At 39.5% G+C, this 20,555-nt stretch overlaps 1 protein-coding gene across 1 annotated transcript; it reads right to left on the reverse strand.

Moving 5' to 3' along the window:
- Nucleotides 1-391: 391 nt before the first annotated feature.
- On the reverse strand, nucleotides 392-12,765 carry LOC141963150 (uncharacterized). Its single transcript, XM_074912203.1, has 7 exons — nucleotides 12,587-12,765; nucleotides 7,235-7,385; nucleotides 6,100-6,193; nucleotides 4,938-5,056; nucleotides 3,919-4,061; nucleotides 3,027-3,224; nucleotides 392-1,602 (listed from the first exon to the last, which is right to left on the reverse strand). The coding sequence occupies exons 1-7, from the start codon at nucleotides 12,610-12,612 to the stop codon at nucleotides 1,491-1,493; spliced, it is 843 nt and encodes a 280-aa protein (XP_074768304.1). The 5' UTR covers nucleotides 12,613-12,765; the 3' UTR covers nucleotides 392-1,490.
- Nucleotides 12,766-20,555: the final 7,790 nt, after the last annotated feature.

A 20,555-nucleotide genomic window follows, 5' to 3' on the forward strand; every position in this document is an offset into this window, starting at 1 on the left:
CGAATCTGTAGGAGCTTATTGCTGTGTTGAACTGCACCCTCTGGATGCTGTGTATGTTTATGGAGGGGTTTGTGGTAGCGTGGTCTGTTCCCATTGCCGGGGTGGACTACAATGCCTGGATCTAGTTATCAAACCCTGTGAGCATGGCAATACTGGGAAGGAAATGGCCAGCTTCTGTGAATTGCAAGAATATTTCCTGAGTGTGAGCCCTCAACCTGACACCTCTTTGCAGTGGTCCATTGTCTTTTTCCTTTCACAGCAGTTGAAAATACTCTGAGCTAGATAACTGTTATACATTCCAAATCCTGTGATCTAGCTCATGCAGTATTTTGATCAACAGTTTTGACTGCTAGGCTGCGGGAAATGTAGGAACAGTCTTAAGGGAGAGACTGGAAGCTTTTCAAGGTGGTCATTTCTCTTGCCTGAATCCAATAGAGACATTATACAGAGCTGCTGCGACCTTTCTGCTGCTAAGTCATTGCAGTGCAGAGCTCGACAGGGCTGAGCAGTCATTACTCCTCCCCCTGTAACTGAACCAAACCGAGCCTGCAGCCAATGCACAGCAGAGAATTTATTGACACTCTCTGGAATTAGGCAATTCTGTTAATTGTCTTCATTTTCCAGGACTCTGTCATTCTTTTCCTGAACCATTAGTGGCACAGCTATTTGTGAGTCAGTATGAGCTGCCTGGAAAACTAAAATTGAACAGCAAATGAATCAAAGACAAGGACAGATACTTCTCAAAATAAATGTATTCAGATATCCTGGGGAGTCCTTACATATCCCTTTTCAGCTTCCACATCTCTTTTCCCTCATTGTGGCTCTGGTTTGAGGAACCTCTATTAAGAAACAAAACATTCCTAAACAACACCAGCAACAAGTCGAAAGATTTCTTTCCTCTGTCATGATTTACCTCCCCAATGCTCTTAGCCATACCAAATTCCCAAGCAAGGATTTTTTTCATTATTTTTTAAAATTTTGAAGTGGAAAAATGATTGGGGTGGGTCTGTGTTTCCCATCTACAAAGTACATTAAAGAATACTAGGACAGTGGTGGGACATAAAGGGGAAAACTGCATAGCCTGTTCTTTAATTTTGGATTTTTTTTCTTCTCTCCTTCATCCTGGATGTTAATCCCTGTTCTATTTCCAATAATGGACATGTGGTCTGAACTTGGACATATTTTAAGTAAATGCAGTGGGAGTCAATAATTGTGAGTTGTTGTCTACACAGAGTTCCTAGACAAGAAAGTCACCCAATATTTTTAATACAACAAACTCATGACACTCAGCATACACATTATGTCTTATTTACATGACACTAATCAATACTTACTTGAAGTCTGCAGTATCACAAATGCATTCAAAATAATTATATTTCTGCTTCAATATCTCTTTGATAACAAAATACAGTAACTTCCATATACAAGATTTATTGTACCTTTTAAGTGAGGTGACTCTAGCATGTCTGAGATCCTACAAAAATACAGCGCTAGAGTATAGTACACATTTTGACAAAACCCCTGATATCTGGGGTTGAACAGTCCTCTGGCAGTTTTGGGATGCCATCCAGCATTTTCAAAGTTGGCAAACTGGAGAATACACTTAAAGAGAGACAAAAGAAAAACAGAAATTGAGACAAATCACCTTGCGAAATGTTGAGAACAAAATAGACAGCGAGAAAAAACAAATAGTGGATTCAAACTTATCCAAAACAGATTTGTATTGCTGGAAATCTTGATTTGTCATTTGTTGCAGAATTTATCTGATAAAGAGCTAATTAAAAATATTCAGTTTTCACTCTGTTGCACAAGTTATATGTCCTAGACTCAGTAAAGAACTACAAGTATCTACATTTCTATAGAATTAAACCAGTTGTCTAACGCAAAAGAGAGGACACATTGTTAACCTAGACTGAATTTCCTAGACTGCTGAAGAGCAAAGATTCAGATCGAAAGAAATGCAACACAACTTTTATCCTTCTGTGATGAAGAAACTGCTCCCTGCAAAGCTTTTTGCACTTTTGTTAAAGGTTTCTATTAAAGGTTTTTGTTAAAGACTTTCTTTTAAACTTCTATTATTTTTCCCTTCCCAGGAAGAGATGACTTTTTGGACACATGCTGTAAGGTTTATCTCAAAAATATCAATGCTGCCTTCTGTAGATAGCTGATGTGACTCTGTTTGTAATGGGCAAAAAACATGCAACCATGCAGATTTCTGAAGAGTTCAGAAGGAACACGCTTCCAACTTTCCAACCTGTATGCAATTTTTTTCATGGCAACATGGTTTTGGAGTCAAAGCAACTGGGAAAGAGTATAATAGGGGTGTGAGTGTCAAAACATGCATGAGACTTAGAATAAATTATCTTCCCCTGAACTCTCTATCTCAGATTTGGATTTTTATTTCCAGTGCCCAAGGCAGCTCTGTTAAGTCTACACTACACTGCACTGCCTGCAACATGTACCTACACCAAGTGGGGTGTTCAAGGCAGTGTAACATCCACAGTGCTGCCACAGAGAGAGGAGACAACCCAGAAAAATCAAATAAAGGAAACTTGCTTTTCTCTTCCTTTAGCTCCAATTTTTCAACACATCCTTCTGATTCCATCTCTGACATGTAATGCAATTTCAACTCTTTTCAGAATACACGAGGGATGCAATAAGACTGAAGAGAGTTTGAATAATAGGTAGTTCCTATTAATAAAAGGGAATCTAATTTATCTGCCCTACTCACTGTCTCTAAACTTGATCCATGGACTTAGTTCAGCTCAAAAACTGCCAGTCATGTGATTAGAAAGCCTCCTAGGCAGTTTCTGAATATTCTGTGGCTGCTATCAGACACTGGCTCATCAGTCCATGTTCCTGGAGCATTTATGACAGTTCAGACTATAGGAAAATAAAAAGGTTGTTTTTATTGTATTTGTTTATTATATGCTTGTTGTATTTGAGATTCTATTCCTTCTGAACCCTCTCACAAACATTTCTTTGTGTCGATCGACTTTTGTTGGCTGTGAGATGGCAAGACTTACAGTTGTCTGTATCTTTCTTGAAACTCACAGGGATTCCTCTTGAGTATAAGGGATTCAAGTGGAGTATGTCTGAAGTCTGATATTCCACTTAGTGTCAGAATGTTATTTTCCGCGAGTGATAAATGCTGAATCTGAGGTAACTTTGGCAGCTGTTTGAAGGATGTAAAGTGGTTTCTGTTGACATTTAGTTCTCTGCATCTGTAAAGAACAAAGCATACGACATCATTGATCACCTCTGTAATAGTATATACCTGTAAGTCAACACAGGGATGGCTCTTCATGTGGTTGAAATCATGGCCACTCAAGGCTTCCAATGAGAAATACAAGAAGCTGATTCCTCAAGACCTGCTTTCACACTGGTTTTTCATTTGTGCTATTTTTGCCTACTCATGGATGGCGAGATCATATCTGTTCACTTTATACTCTCAGCGTTCTTTATATTGTACTATGGATACATCATTTTTCCTGTTCTCAATATTACAACTTTCCATATATCTGGACATACGACAACACTAGCAATAAATTGATTGTAAAACTATAGTTGTCATGGTCACGCTTGGCCTCTCTGCTTGGGTTATGTTCCACCATCTCTTCATATAGATTCCTTCAGTGTTGAACAAATTTCTATTTCAGAACAAATATCACTGAACTTGACGAGACTTGTTAATTATTCACCAGGAATAAAGGGGAAATCATCTGATCTCCTTGCAGGATATTTTCAATTTGGGGATGACATGAACTCAGAATAGCAATATACTGATGGATTCTGAATACTCCCTAAAATATAATATTTTGGCAGTTCTCAAGAGTCTGCTCCAGCTATTACTTAAATAAACAATAATTTTTATTTCTATAATATTACATAAAAACAGAAACAGGGCATTTTGTCTACCTTGGCAACCTTATGGCACTTAGGTCTGTCAAAGAATTGTCCACCAACCAAAGTTTTTCCACCCGAATCAGTCTTTGGAGAATCCTTTTGAAGTTTTCCACCTGGTAAAGATCACCCAGGTCCTGAAATGAAAGGTTCAACTCCTGGGAAGGGAAAAATAAAACAAATCACTTTTTTTTTTTTTTCCTTGCTTTCTAAACTAAATGTATCATTAAATTTTCTCAATGTCAGAATTAGTTAAAAGGTGAATCTGCTTTATTATGCTGCTCTTATACAATTGGTGGTGTCAGTTGCCAAATTCACCTTAGAATCATAGTGGTGCACTGTCCAATTCTTTCAAAGTAAAGAAGAAAAACCATCTCTTAAGTGTGTGAACCTCACTGTCCAGAGGGATGCCAGTGTGTGTGCTCTGGGTGGAGAAAGCAGGACTGACTGTAGTTTATTGGTTTGGCTTCTAAACTCACCTGGAACAATAGTGCTGTGCAGCAGCCAGATACCAATAATCTCCGGTCTGTATCATGTGTTTATGCATAAGGAGAGGCGTGACCCAGAGTGCTGGGTCTGTGTTAGATGAAGATACTACCCGGCTTCCTCCTTGATTTTAGGGAGGTTGTAACTTACCACTGATCAGACCAGCAATAATATAGTACCACTAGCCAAAAGAACTGCTCAGGCTGGTACGAGGAAGGAGTGATAGAGCTGAAATGAAAATATTCCATTTTCTAGCTATTCATGTATTATCAATTTTTGAAGAAGGCACTAAGCAGGCAAAGAATGTCACTCATTCTTATATGCCTGAGCACAAATGAAGCCCTGTCACAACACAAGAGCTTACTCTTTTGGGTCACAACCCAAATAACAGCATATTCCAGTGTTCCAGCTTGTAAAAAAACCCTTCTGTTTTACAGTGTCATGGTGCCAACCAGAGCTTTAAAACTGCTAACTGCAATGAGCAGCCAGCACATTATTATTTGGCTTATTTACCACTACTGTACAAAATGTTAATGAGAAACTTTTACAGCACAGTTTTCCCAGTTCTCTTGCAGCTTCCTTTGCCACTTTTCTGTGTCAGTTACTTGTTTTCTTTTTTTCAAAGTATGTTCTTCTCCTCTGAAAAACAGCTCTTCTTCTGAGGGCCCTGGCCAGAAAAAAAAAAGATTTATAATAGTGGATGTGATATGGAACTGGCACTTAGTAACTTGCTGAAAGATTATATATATGGCTGGGAAGGTATCTGAAATGGAGATATATATATAATATTATAGGTGTGTAGGTTTGCAGGCTACTAAGATGTAAATTAATGTGAAGATTTTTCTACCATTTCTGGGCTCATAATTCAGCAAGCAATCTAAGGTCGTGATGATCTGGTACATGGTTAGTAAATGAGGTTTCTTCTACAGCTCAGAATAAAAGCTTTTTCTAAATGGTTGAGCATAAGCATCTGAGTTCTAACGTACTGTTTCTATATATTCTTTCACATGCTATGAATTTATATAGCGGTTATGTACTTAGCCTTTAATTGTCCTGAGAAAGGGATATGTTTGTAACTTCCAGACCACTGACAACAACTGCCACTGGTCATTTAGTCATATTCAAAACCTCATTTGTATTAAGAACGACACATGCTGAAGACTTAAAGCCTTAAGGTCTACTGAAATGTTTAGAGCTATGGATATCTTCAAATTCCTTACTAAAGAAGAGACAGTGTGGAATTTTTCCACTGTTTAGTCCCAAATATGCAAACACTGGATTTTAAAACCCATCTTCCATTCCTGATTTTGAGAGTCTGTAGATTGCAACTGGGCCAACTCAGTCTTAAAATAAAATATATGTGCCACTGTTTGCAGGACTGGATTTCACTCTTGGTTTCTTGTTGGGCATATTGTTATTACATTCTCTATAGTATTTAAATGTTAATGAACTTCAGAGAGCAGTAATTGACACCACATTAATTCTAAAAATTTTCAAATTACAGTTCTGGCTTTTGTTTCCCATTTTCAGAATTATGAAGGGTATTTTCCTAGTAATTAAAAAAAGTAAGCACATACAATATGGGATGAAATCCTGCCCCTTTTCAAAACAAAGGCAGACTCCATTATTTAAACTCATAACATTTAAGGACACATGGTTTGAGTAAATAGAGTTAAGGTTTAAACATGAATATGTCTTTTTGATCTTTACCTTCTCTCACTCGGGGACAATGAAGCTGATTTCCTCGAACATCATGTTCTTCTATGTCACACCAGCCAAGATACTTGAAGGAATCAGAAGGAAGCTTAAAAAAAAAAAAAAAAAAAAAAAAAAAGAATTGGTTAAGGTTTTTCAGTTTCTGGCATTGTATTTTCTCATATTTCTGGCCTTATTACAGCAGAAATAACATTCATACATGCTTACAATGTTTTCTGCCTTAATGCCATCTGGTGAACAGCAAAATGATGTGTGGAAGTGAGGATACAATGGCATGCATTGTGTATGCATATATATGTAAACTCATTTCTGGACAAGCTTACGTACAATATATCCTGAATGCTACTGAGGCACTAAATCTTCATACAGAAAACCTACCACTGCAGTTGAGAATATGAGGTTTCTGCCCATTTTGCTTTTTAACTACAACATGTTTCATAATTTCCAGAGCATCCATCTCCCAGGAGGGAGCAAGGACCAAAGTCTCTAACTCTGTCTGTAGTCTGTGGAGGAGGTGTGATTTGTGTCCTGCCCAATGGACACAGCACCACGATTGCCTACCATGGGGGAACCTCTCAGGGCAATGCAGCTGGGCATTTGTTTGAACTTCCTGCATTTCTGGAAGCCTTGATGGTGGATTTGAAGGAGGAGGAGAGATGGAGCAGACACCTCTGACTCATCCCCTGCAGGTGGAGCCACCTCCAGAAGCTGATAAATGCTGTGGGAATTCACAGTTTAGGTGCAGGGTACCACAGCCCATTCTGGTTTACTTCCACAAATAGGTTAAAATATCAGAGAGAGATCTCGCAGAATATCTGTATTGTCACCTCTTAGAGCACTCCTTGTTATGTCATTTTATAGCAAACGTACACACCCTCTTCAGGACTTCTTATATACTTGCCCATTGCATCCAGTTCTGTGCAGTGTGCTTAAAGGCTGAGTCAAATCCCTTGCCACAGCTGACACCATATCATATAATCTTATTTATAATCTGACCTAGCTTTGGAAAATGAAAGGAGACAAAACGTAATCAGCTTCAAAGCTGAGGAAGAGATTTCTGCCTTAGTTACTCTTTGTCAGTGTCTCTCTTCTACCAACTTGTAAGCAGACCGATAAACCAAACACTTACTGGGGAAAGGAGCCCAGAATCACAGTTCTGCCTGACGATTCCTCTGTTCTGTGAGAAGACTGGTGCAATAGCGTGTGTATCACTCAGGATGGAGCAGCAGGAGGAATAGGGTTTCCAGAATTTCTGATTGCTTGTAGTCAGACCTGAGGAACTGGAGAGGAAATGTTAAACCAGTAATCGATTCTGTTCAGAGAAATGCAAACTGTTTTATAATAGAAAAAACAGAGTAGCAAGGGGTAGGATTTACCACCAGACAATAGCCACGTGATCCTGAGGTCAAACCGTAGGAAATCCCCTCGAGTCCCTCAATGGGACCTTTTGCCTAAGTACAGTTTACTTACACGTATGAGGATTTCACAGATGTGTCCAAACATTAGACAGAGGAACTTACTGGCAGTTTGTTAGAAATAATTGGTCTTGGAGAAAAGGAAGAACTGAACTTGTTCAAGAGCATGATATGTCCCCTTCTACCCTCTATAGCCCTGCTTTTGTGGATCCAGGGTGGATGAAAAGGTACCTCAACTGCATATTTATTTTAATCCCTTGAGTATGTTTCAGTAGAATATCAAGGCTCCAGAGAAGAGTTGAACTTTATTCAATAGAGTCTTGAAGTCATGTGCTTGTGTGCTCTGCTAGTTCATTGCCTAAGAACAATTTCAAAAGTACATTTTCTACACCCCAAATGATACAGTTTCTCCAATTGTGCTTCAGAGAGACTGCTAATTTGCAGACAGGCAGCTGCAATTTAGAAATTTACCATGGAATACTTAAAAAAAAAATTAATTTAGTAAGCGTGTGCATACAGCACTATAATTTGACTTTTACTGTACAAGCTTGGTGAGAGCTTGCCAGAAAGTATCAGCTGTCAGTAAGCATCATTAAAACAATTATAGTCAGGAGCAGAAATGGAGAATAAAAATGCAGCTTTAAAATGGTCTAGTGAGGATGGTAATGAAAGTTTCATATTGAGTGTAACAGACAAGCTAAATAGAACATCAGTTAAAACTTATGATTACATATTATTGGCAAATAATCCTGAAGAGACATACACTGTTGACCTTACTAGGATTGTTTTGTCTTTTTTAAACATCAGCAAAAGCCAGTATTACATCGTTCCTGGTGCTTGCCTGGAAGTGCATACATATCGCACAGAACAGTACTGATATACAAAAGTGCTCCTTCCTTCATGCTTTATGGTGGTGTGGTGTTTTGTTTTTTTTTTTAAATAGGATCAAACCAGCTACAATAAACTGTAGATGACTTAAAGGAAGCTGAGCAAGATCAGCATTTCTGGAAATAACTGCTATTTACTTAGACATTTTTAGAGGTCAGCCCATTTTCATGTGTGTGTGCTGCTACAGATCAGCAGGCATTCACACACACAGCAATGCTGTAAGAGGGTTTACATTTGGTCAATTAAAAAAAAAAAAAAAGTTCTGGGAACTCTTGATTAGCCCTATCTTGCTATTTGTTTTTGCCCTGCTTCTTTGTATGTTAAATGAGGTCATACCAGAGAAATATGTAGAAATTCTATTATATTTAAGAGAAAGGTTGGCAATGCTTTTCAGTTTTGGAAAGCAATTTGTTAGGATGGATTCAAATGACTATTTATAACTGCAAGACTTTTCATAACCTTCCTCTCATCTAGAAACTACCTCCTCTGCTGCGACATGAATATACACTTCTAATCCCTTGAAACGTGGGATAAAACATTTTAGCTGAACCATTTACCATGATATCTATTCTGATCTTTTGGCAGAAACCCACTCACAAAATTCTGTATCGGTAATAGAAAATAAAACATAAAGTTCCAGAATCAATATGTGATAGATAAGACTTCTCCAATCAGGTGGGTAGTGAGATTTCTATTGGAAAGAGTGAAAGAAGGAAACATTTTTCATCTCAAAACTGTATTTAATAAGCACCAGCTGGACCCTATCATTATGTCACAGAAGATTTTTCTGAAGGAGCAAGTGCAACACCACTTTTCTCTCCCTTGCTTTGTTTTCCTTACTATTTTGCTGCAAAATTGATAAAAAAGAAATGGTAATGAATGAGGCAGGACGCAATTCCAAACAATTACAGATCACAGAATACATGAAAGTAACAACATTTTCTGCCTTGATTGTGAGGCCCTTCGGCTGGATATGAATCTCCAATGACACCTCTGGGAGCAGCACACTAGATTATGTCAAGCATTAGGGGGAAAAAAATTAGATTCATGATGTCTGTCCAGGCTGAGTCATTTCCTCTCACTTTGCCTGCAGTGAGAAATTGGTGGTTATCATAAATCATAGACCTAAATTCTTATGAGAGGGGAATTAATTTCACTAATGGAAACCCTCTGTGGCAATAGCATACCTCCACTCTCTCTCTCTTCTTGGGGTGTGTGGGGGGAATAATCTATGATGTGTTTTAAGCAGAGATACTTGACTATATTTTAAGAATGCTATAAAAGGGGATTGGAAAGGAAACTTAAAATGGTAAGGGGGAAGAACTCTGTGTGTGACCAACTTCTAAATTCTGAGGTTGGCCCTCAGTCTGGTTGTTGGTACCATAGTTAAAGCTTTGCCACCGATATCAAATCCATCTACAAAATTTCAGAATACTCAAGTCAACATTAAACATCTAAAAGCTCCATCTGGTTAAAGTATGATTTCTCCCACCTAGCTGGGGTTGTCAGCCTGCAAAACCAGGCCTAGCAAATTTTCCTGGCTCCCTCTACAGTCAGTGGAGACAAGGCGGCATGTCCACACACCCACTTACTCAACCCGCCCTCCATGCCTGTTATTTTCATCTGGAGTGAACCCCAGCCCACACCGACTGCATGAGGAGCCCACAGGCTTTCCTGAGAGTGGACACCCCTTCAGGACATCTGAAGCGTGATGAGGAGGATCCCACTTTAAGTGCCTAAAGGATGCTCTGAAATAGCAGGACTTCTGATCACTTCAAAAAAGCTCAGGGAAATCTGTTCCATGCATCATTGAAATATATAAAAATCATTCATTGAAATATATAAAATAGCCATTTCATCTAAATAATTAAATTGTAGAAAGCAATCCTTTGCTAGCACCTTGAAATCTAGAGTGTTGCGTATGAGCTGAACAGAGGTAACAGGGAGCGTGGGGGTACTCACGATTAACCCAATGTGTTTTATGCATTTTCCTCAGTGGAAGTCCCAGTGGGGAATTAAGTGGCTGAAATATTTTGTAAACTGGAAGGAATGAGTACAGAGCAGCTACTGTATTTTTCTAAACATGATTTATGGGGTATCAGGCCATATCTTGGAAAATCAGGCACTTCTATAGAGTTCACTGACAAAACTCACACTTTATCAAGATGTCAGTGTCAGTCAGTGTGTCCGTGAAACGGGTCTGCTTCTCCTCCCACTGACATCTTGGTAACATTTTTATAGGCAACAAAATGCTGCAGATTTTCTAACTGCAGTGCAAGTACCTTTGAGCCTAGCTGACTTTATGGGTAGAATATATTAAAAGTCCATGAAATACTTTGAAGAGCTATAGCTGAGCTACTTCTGAAACTACACCAGCGAAAGATATTCTGAGTGAAAAACATTTCTCCTGTACATTATTTTAGATATTTGGCTGTTAAGAAAAGACTGTCAGTCAAAAGAAAACAGAATTACCCAAAGTACCCTTGTGCCAGATGGAGATGCAGGGAGGTGGGGGAGTCCCCATCCCTGGGTGTGTTTCAGGGTCGTTTAGATGAGACGTTGGGGGATGTGGTGTAGGGGAGAACTTTGCAGAACAGGGCTGAGGGTTGGACTCGATGATCCCAACCTGAATGATTCTGTGATTCTGTGAAAAGACTCCTTTCTTCTGATATAGCTGTCAGCCTCTATAAACAAATATCCTAGACTCTACAGCAGAGGTCCAGCTTTCCCTCACAGAAAAAAACAAATGGAAATCTCAGTGGGAGTAAGGATAAAGGCAGCTATAAACAAACTCTTGTGACTGGGATTTGAAAGGCTTTTGTCCCAGTGTTGTGAGCAGTTTTGGAGTCTGGTCTAGCTTCCAGTACTCTTATCCCCAGCTACTTTTCATGAACAAGCAACCTCGAGCAGGCTTAGCTTTCACTGAACCATGGGTGCTTTCCCTGTAGATGTGAAATGCCCCTGATAAAAGATTTGGGAACAAGCAGTAGGGCTATTAATACCACCTCTGCATATTCAGAGTCAGAACTCCTACGGTGCTCACTTCACATCCCGCCAAATCACAGAACATAGATGACGGAAAGGCCCGTGCTCCTGTAGAAGTCTGGTCAGATTGGTATTTAACAGCAAAGTGCTCCATGCTCCTGCTACTATAGAAGTGAACTATTCTAAAAAACCCAAATCTCATGTATTTTAAGATCATCCTTAAGAAAAAAATGCAAACAAATGAAGAAAACGGCAATAAACCCTCCCAAAGAGAGGAGATCTCATATCTAGGTCAGAGCTGGTGGTTTTGCATAGGCTCTAAGAGAGCTGGTTATGGATCTGTCCAGACCACTTGCACAAATAGCTGTTTGCTCGCATGATACAAACACTCAGTTATTTATGTTGTCTCAGGCAATTGCACATGCCAAAAATGATCAACATAAATGAACCACAGGGTTAACTTACAAACTCAATTTGTATAGGTATTTAGAAGACAGCAAACTCAGAATTCAGGCTGTGCTTTGTTCGGAACGCACACAATTTACTGATCTGTAGCAGCTGTTGCTTGTATGCAAACATTTGTTATGAGAACTCTCTGAACTTAAAATAGTAGAGAACTTGGACGTAGTGTTTCCATGCTCTATTACCTTTCAATTACTTTTTTTATAGAAGTTTTATGAGACATTATGCAACATTTTGAACCAGTTTGAGCATAATTTAGTGATAAACACACCTGTAAGTTCTGGTTACAATGCATCCTTGCTGTTAGCTGTATCATCAATTATCTTGCTTTATGCATCATAAAATTGCCCCCCCGAAAGACATAATTAACATAATTAAGTCTTATCACCATAATTATACATTCCTAGCATATTAACTAACATTCCGTGCAGCTCTTCACGGATCTAACTTGCAATGATACAAATGCCACATCTCAATCAATGTGCCTTTCAGGCATTTTTACAACAAATTACACATTTTTGTTGAGACACCTTTAGTCTTTCAGTAATCAGCCAATGATATAAAAAAAAAAAAATTTTCTTCCTGTTTTCACTGCACAACAATCTCCATCAGCAATACAGGTTGGTACATTTTAAAAAGATACTTAATCCTGTAACACTATCTTTGTTGTCAAAGCATGTCAAGCCAGCTGTGCAATGAGTACAGTTACTTCTCTTCTTTCACCCTCCTACCTTTCAGACATGTCTTGTTGTTTCATAAAATCCTCACATCTTGCGTAAGGCTATTTGTCTACAGCCAAAGCTTATCTTCCCATCTTTGCCCCTGCATAGAGAGGTAGTTCTACATCCTCTGGAGAGGTAACCTGCAAGGATCCTGGCTGGGGCTGTATGGATTCACTGTCTCCAAGGAAACACTGTCACCTCGCAACGCAGTCACGTTAGGAGCTATTGTTACCAATCTCTTAAGCACATCAAACAAATTCCTGTGCTGATCTAGCTGGTATCAATGAGCCGTCTTTCCAGAAGGTGGCTAAAGATAGGTTGGTGATACCTGTAGCAAGATACGTGATCATCCGGATGAATCTCTGGTGCGCTCACTCCAGCGACTTCACTTTTCTGAATTGCTTTCACAGTTTTGCCCACTTGAAGTTTATCTTTTCTTTGCTTAAAATGTCCCCTGCTTAATTAATGGCTGTTAAATGCTTTATTAATTTATCCAAGAACTCTGGATGAAAAGAAAATTGATACTTAAAGAGCCTCATATTTTACGTAATGTTCATGAAAGTTCTTCCTGAGCATCTCTTCACTCTGTTGAATGTCCTTGCCTCATTTGAACGTGCTCAGCCATTTTATAAACAATCTTCCAGGCTTCCTGCTTCAAGTGTGCATCTGAGAACGAAAACAAGAGACTCTTCTCTTGGTGGGAACTGACAGGTCAGTTTTGTGTCTATTTTTATATTATATTTTTCTTAAAACATTAAAGCTATAGGTTAAAGCTATAGAATAGTGAAGCTATTCACTTCAAAATGTGTTTGATATAATGCTCATTCGGTTCACTCAGTCAAAGTGTAGACACTGGCAGCGTGCCACTGATGGAACTGCAGCAGCCCAGTATTGTTAGGGGCTCTGGCTAGTTCCTGCTGAAGCTTACAGATGGCTTTTAAAGTCCAACAGTAGTTACAGGAACCAAGTTTCAGTGCTGTGCTGTGTAAGGTTGTAATAAAGCGGTCAGTCATGCCCTATTGATCTGCATCTCCCACATCACAAGCATAGTTCCTCCTTCACTTGAGCTCCTAGGCTCCATGCTGAAAGAAGAGGGGATAAATAGATCAAGATCAATGTGGAAAAAAGGACAGAGTAAAGCCCTCTGCCCAGGGATATTCAACTGGAAATACCATATAGTCACAAACCTCTGTGGTTCAGACTTCCTACCTTTCAATTTCTTCACAGAAAAATTATTCCCTATCCTCCCTTTCCTTCAGATTTCTCTTTTCTCTGCTTGATCATTGTAAAGGCTGATCATTATAAAATCTTTTTGTATAGCAAGGCATGTTCTTTCTCCAACAGTGACTGAAGTCTCCAAAACATTCTCTTAGAAATTCTGCTGGCAAACTTCACTGTGCCAGTAAAGCACAGGAGCATAATTTTTATCAGAAAATTTCAGCTCCTATGCAAAGGTATTTTCTAGTTCCAAATGCTGAATTGTCAGATCATTATTCGAAATTTATCAAAGTCCTCATTCCACACAACGTTTCTCAAAAACTTTAGGTGGAATAAACAGAGATTATTACAGGGTGAGAGAAGGACCCTGAGTTTCATCAGGTAACTTGAGCATATCTTTTCTCTAGCTACTAAAAAAAAAAGTTTCTAAATTAAATAAGACTGTAATTTGGGGCCTTTCTACTTGCCATTTTTCCTCTCTATATAAAATGAAAGGTATTGGTCCACATCGCAGCCTAATGGGCTTCAGATCTTCTATGGCAAATGCATTCCTCATAAAGCGTATGAAAAATTATCTATGTGCTATTTCAGTGAAATTACATATTTAAGATGGTGTTGGCCTTTCCATTATAAACACTATTTTTCAGATTTACAACCTTCCCATAAAAATGTGCTTCTGCTAAGAAATTGAGCAGCATGTCCCACCCCTGCAAGAAAAAAATAGTTGGGTTTTTTTTCTACTTTATCCAATTTTGATCAGTAATTTTGTCTTTGAAATGGCTGAGCAGGGCTAATACAGGGTGGGTATCAGTCTCAACCACGTGTCTCTCCCATCTACATTCCACCGATCGGATGCTTCCCCACATGTCCTACAGGTATATGAAATATGTATGAACTGGGCAGAATACATCTCATCCTGAGATCTGATTAATGATGGAAACAATTCCAATTATTATGACTGCTGTAGGCCACAAGAGGCCCTGTTGTACTGAGTTTGCTCCAGAGAGTTTGTAGTCTAATTGAACAGAGCAGACAAAGAGTAGGAGAAAGGAAATAATATTATCCCTCCCCCTTTTATATAGAAATAACTGAAATGCTCAGACCATGAAATCCTGGCGCTGCGGTAGTCAACAGCAGAAATTCTGTTAATGTGAATAGGGTCAGCATTCATACAGGATTCACAGAGACTGACTTCATTAAGATCAGACTAGATGAACAATCTGGCTTTAAAGTCTACGTATTTAAATGGTTGAGTCATTCTGATCCAACATTGTGTTAATCATCGTTAAAGAATACTTAAATGACACTTCTCTATTTTAACATTTTTCTGATTCGGGGATAGAGCAGTTTGTAAAAATCAGTTTGTGGATGTAATTTCATGTTCTTTATGTAAAATTCTTACTTTACCTACTGTTAGTTTGATACTTATTGGTGATACCAAGCCATTAGGTTGATGCCACCAGTCAAATCAGATCTAGAAACTTCACCACAACAGAGTGATAGCAGAAAGTTAATTTGTATATTGATTTTACCTGGTTTGGCTATATCCAGGAATTCATGAATTCCTGTTGGATGAATCAGTTAGAGAGACAGAATTTCTTTGAATAATTCATTAGTATAAGCTGCATGGATACTCACAGGAAGCGCTAGAAAAGGAATGCAATATGAAACACATACACTCATCTGTGTTTAGGCAGATAAGCAGGCACACTTGCATAAACTAACTGGTTATTTTGCTGAGTTGCCTAGGCAACAAATTTCTTTTTGTCCTGCCTATTCAGGATTCCAGTAAACTATTTGACTCCCACTGGTAGGACTTGGAGAGCATTCACAGGGAAAAGACAAGCACAACAGAATACAGCCTGGATAGAAGAAGAGCAGAGCTAGTGAAAGATTTCATCAGGGTTACCGGACAAAAAGGAATCAACAACTAGGCGCATAAATAATTGAAGTGCAAACTATATATGTCTGGTTTTCTAAGGTGTTATAAACCCAGGAATTCCAAGAGGGCTGGAGGGGCTGTAACCAAGCAACAAGTACTGAAACTTTTTTCTTTCTTCTGGAAAAACAATGGGCTTGCAAGTCATAATATCTGGCACTGAAGATTGAGTCTTTCCATTGACTTTATGGTCTTTGGATCAAGCCATAAAAAGAGATGTTTATGGGATGAAGAATGGCATTTTTATTTGGTTTAGGAGAAACTTACTTCAGTATCAAATTTGACTTTTATAATAAAATGTAGGTCAACAATTTCTGGATAAAGTAGACTTTTTTCTGACACTAAAGAAAGATCATGTATAAGTAATGTTTTGAGATTTTTTGTCTCAGAAGTTTCTTCTCAAAAAAATTAATGGCCATAACTTGCCTTCTCTTGAACTGAGCAACTTATCTCTGCAGGTATGAAATCGAAAACAAAATCATATCCCAAGTGAGGTTGGTGGCACGCAGAACTCCTGTTGATTGATGTTTAATAATGATTTCCCCCTTTATACATCTCACTGAGATGAGATATATTTCTGCTTTCACCTTAAAACACTGTTTTTTATATTGAACAAAATTATTGCATCCCTAATCCACAGATGCACATAAGCTTATGCTTAACCTTTTAGCCCTTAAGAGTACTGCCATTGAAATCAGCTGGAGCAGAATCAAACTTGTACGTGAACATAAGAAAAAAACAAAACTTATCTGCCAGGTATCTGCCAGATATCTGCCAGATTTTTCACAAGAGATTGAACCGAGCATTCTTTTACAGAGGTCATGGTTTAGAGCTCATTGAAATTGATAGGCAAACTGCCATCCATTTTAATGAGCTTTCTGTCAGTCTTCACTTGTCCAAATGACATTTCTGTCTAATTCTTAAAATTTGAAACATATTATGCCAAAACAAACAAGATCAGACATTTGATGAAGACACCCAGAGACGAAAACTCCGCTATGAGGGCAGTCTCATTTGCCTCCATCCACATCTTTCTTCTGAATCTCGTGTTTCGTCTTTTCATATGTTAATTGTTAATAATTCCTGATGGAATACAACATTCATTAAGTACTTCCTAACTTATTGAACACAAGTCTCATCAGGTAATTTTAATCATATGAAAATCATTCTAAATTAATTTTGATAAACAATTTCCTGTTGCAGCCTTGTAGGCTTCCTTTTACACTGTGTCATTTGAAGCAGTATCACTCGTTTGTCTCCTGTCTAACTTTCATCATTGCAGATGCCACCATATTTCCATAAATTGCTGTATTTATTTATGTAACTGCTGCCAACTGCTAAAGAGTTATGTTTCCTTTTTTTTGGTGGTGAACTGATTACCTGAATTATCTTGAAAAAATTGTTCAACTTCATCCATCAAAACCCTATGCCTTCCTGAAACTCAGATCTTGCAAATATGGGAATACTTAGGAGTCACTAGAGCACTCCATTATTAAACTAGCTTTACGAAGTTGTCATATGTTAGATATTTAAGATAAATAGGCATAATCTCTTTAACTATGGAATAGGAAAACTACTCATAATACATTTGACTCATTCAGTCTGCCATTATCAATACCAGTGGTTCTCGGATAGTTTATACTAGGCAGCCTTTCCTTTAGTCTGAAATCCTTTGCACCTTTCCCTCCCTTTCTCCCCAGTACCTTCCTGTACCTCACATGTACATCTGTTTCATTCATATACTGAAATACATTTAGTTGAATCCATGCACATACAATATAGCAAACCCCACTTGCACAGCAAAACCATTTTACATGCATGTTTCACAGAAACACCTCAGTTGGAAAAGATCTTGCAGCTCCTCCAGTCCAACCACAAACCTCCCCCGACCGTTCCCAACTCCCCCAGATCCCTCAGCGCTGGCTCAGCCCGACTCTTCAACCCCTCCAGGGATCCCGGGGACTCCCCCCTGCCCTGGGCAGCCCATTCCAACGCCCAACAGCCCCTTCTGCACAGAAATCCTTCCTCAGAGCCAGCCTGACCCTGCCCTGGGCAGCTTGAGGCCATTCCCTCGGGGCCTGGCGCTGGGGCCTTGGCTCCGGAGACTCACCCCCCCTCTCTGCCCCCTCCTGGCAGGGAGTTGCAGAGGGCCAGGAGGTCTCCCCTCAGCCTCCTCTTCTCCAGACTGAACCCCCCCAGTTCCCCCAGCTGCTCCCCAGCAGACCTGTGCTCCAGACCCTGCCCCAGCTCCGTTGCCCTTCTCTGGCCACGCTCGAGTCATTCAATGGCCTTTTTGGGGTGAGGGGCCCAAAACTCAACCCAGGAATCGAGGGGCGGCCTCCCCAGTGCTGAGCCCAGGGCTCAGATCCCTTCCCTGTTCCCTGTCCCTGCTGGCCACGCCAGTGCTGACACAAGCCAGGAGGCCATTGGCCTCCTTGGCCCCCTGGGCACACTGATGGCTCATTGTCAATCAATCAATCAATCAATCAATCAACCCACCCCCTCAGGTCCCTCTCTAACTGGCAGTTCTCTAGCCACTCCTCCCCAAGGCTGTAGCACTGCCAGGAGTTGTGGCCCAAGGGCAGAACCCGACATATCTGTAACCAGACATGCATATTTGTTCATGCACATATTCGTGTGTGTGTGTGGACACACATGTGCATGTTTACATACGTAACTAATGTGCAAAGACAGGCAGGGGAACAGAGTGTAAGTATTCTTGTACAGATGAAAATTTCATCAAAGACCACAGAATTTCAGTACAAATGTGCTTTGAAATATATCTATTCTCTTTCAAATGTCTATCCATTCTTACTTTTGTTTCAGTAATGCAATACCTTTTACTGAACTACACTTTGGGTTGATATTACTCCATTGCTGGGCCAAGATAGTAAAAACTACCCAGCTCTACATATGCTAAGAAAGGAGTGAAAGAACAGGAAAGCATGCAAAGGGAATAGTGTTGAAAGATAAACATAATTTGGTTGTTTAAAATTCAGAAACACCTGCCCCCACTGCATTGAAAGACGGAACTGAGAACTACGAACGTGTATTTACAGGCAGAACTTGTTTCTGACATCTCTGATTTTTTTATTCCTATTCTTTCCCCAAGTCTTATTGCCAAAAAAGATGTAGTTCATATGAATGTCTTGTTATTCACTATCTGCAAGGATAAAAAAGATGTTCTCTAGCTGAAAACAGAAAGCAGGGCTTCCATGACCATGGGGAAAAGGAGAAGCATTATGAGGAGAACCATCTATTTTTATTAAAGGTGTTGTGTTCATGCAGCTTTTGTCAGGAAATCCAAATAATTTTCTCCCACTTGCTTTCAGCTTGAAAAAATGGCAGCCTCGTGTTACGAGAAAGGAGAAACAGCCTTGTTTCTCTCCAGTGCTTTTTTTAAAGGAAGGAGACAGACGCACTGTAGCTGTCCACAATTCCTGCATTTCAAGTTAGAAACTAGCATGTCCTGCCAAAAGAAATTAAATGTAATGAAAATGTGTTTCTGGTCAAAGTCAGAGACTGCATTTGCTGTACCACAGTATATGAGTCCCGAGGGCTACACGACGTTCTCCTTTCAGCAGCACTGGGGGTGTTTAAGCATTCTTGGCACTGGTTTTCCATTGCTTTGTCCCTCAGCTAAGTATCTGTACCTGCTGCTAAGCAGGTGTGAGTGCTAGCCTCACCAACTGGGGATGTCTGAGTAACAAGCAGTTTGCATTCACAAGGCACAGATATAAATATCTATTTTAAATTAGGTCTACTGACTTCAGTAGAGAAGGGATTCTTGACTCATATATATTCAAAAGACAAGAAGACCTTAAAGTATCTTCAGCTGGATGCACCTTCCCCTTTCTCACCACAGTACTGTCTTTCCACTCAAGTTCTGGTACTGCAGGACACCAAATCTTTTGGTGGGACATCCCAGAGCATGTGTTTGTAATCACTGATAAGGGGAGTGCACCATCAATATGCATTAGTCTTTCCTGCCAACTGATTAGTTTCAAGCAGGGCCCAGTAAAGACAATCCACTGGCTTGAAAAAGAATGACTTCATCCAGTGCCTCTCTCTACTTTAGCTGTTTCCATCCAAAATCCCCTCTGAAGACAAACCTTTAATTTTTCATGAGTTCACTCCCCCCCTTATATTTTTGTTTTAACCGAGGTGAGGTGATAGAAGCAGCAGCTTTTCTCTAAGAAAAAAAGAAAGATTAAAACCCATATTATTCAGATCCATCCGGATCTTTGGACTTTGATGAGTCTAAGGTCACTGCTGGCCTAAGGTGGGGTTATGAAGGTGCTGTTAAACTACTTTATGTCACTATATTCTCCAGTCACAGACCTGCCAGGCCACTGAACTAGTCTCAAACATAAGCTATACCCGTCTTTCAGCTGCTCCATTTTGTCTTGCTCTGCCAGCTCCATGCTGTATCCCAGCAGTTGGGATAGGAATTTTCTCCTTGACTCACACTGGGGAAAGATGGGTGTCTTGTCTTCAGCAGAAAACATTATGTGCTGTTGCTTCTTCAGGCAAACAAAACATATTGAAAAACTAAGTGACCAGGTGGAATTCTCTTGATTGAGGTAGTTTAAGATTTCTGCTCATACTTGTACTTTAATATCTTCTTTCAGACCTCATAGGTTTTGCAGTCAAATTGTGAAACATCAGCAGCTGAGCTTCAGTAGTATTCCTCCTCATTTTGCATGCTGTCTCTGCTGTTTTGTAGAGCTACTGAATACAAAATGAAGCTGCAAGAGTGTGTTTGTTCTACGGCTAGCAAGGCATGAAGTACTTCTTTCTACAGCTGTGGAGTACATCCAG

This window comes from Athene noctua, chromosome 8, assembly GCF_965140245.1.
Source record: "Athene noctua chromosome 8, bAthNoc1.hap1.1, whole genome shotgun sequence".
Classification (NCBI taxonomy): domain Eukaryota; kingdom Metazoa; phylum Chordata; class Aves; order Strigiformes; family Strigidae; genus Athene; species Athene noctua.

What these genes read in the sequence shown, in the direction of transcription:
- LOC141963150 (XM_074912203.1), bottom strand. Translation starts at nt 12,612, where the DNA reads ATGAAACAACAAGACATGTCTGAAAG. An exon ending in TTGTCCCCGAGTGAGAGAAG is followed by an intron (nt 5,057 to 6,099) that starts GTAAAGATCAAA and finishes TTTTCTGGCCAG; the next exon opens with GGCCCTCAGAAGAAGAGCTG. An exon ending in CAAGAAAGATACAGACAACT is followed by an intron (nt 1,603 to 3,026) that starts GTAAGTCTTGCC and finishes TCTCTCTTTAAG; the next exon opens with TGTATTCTCCAGTTTGCCAA.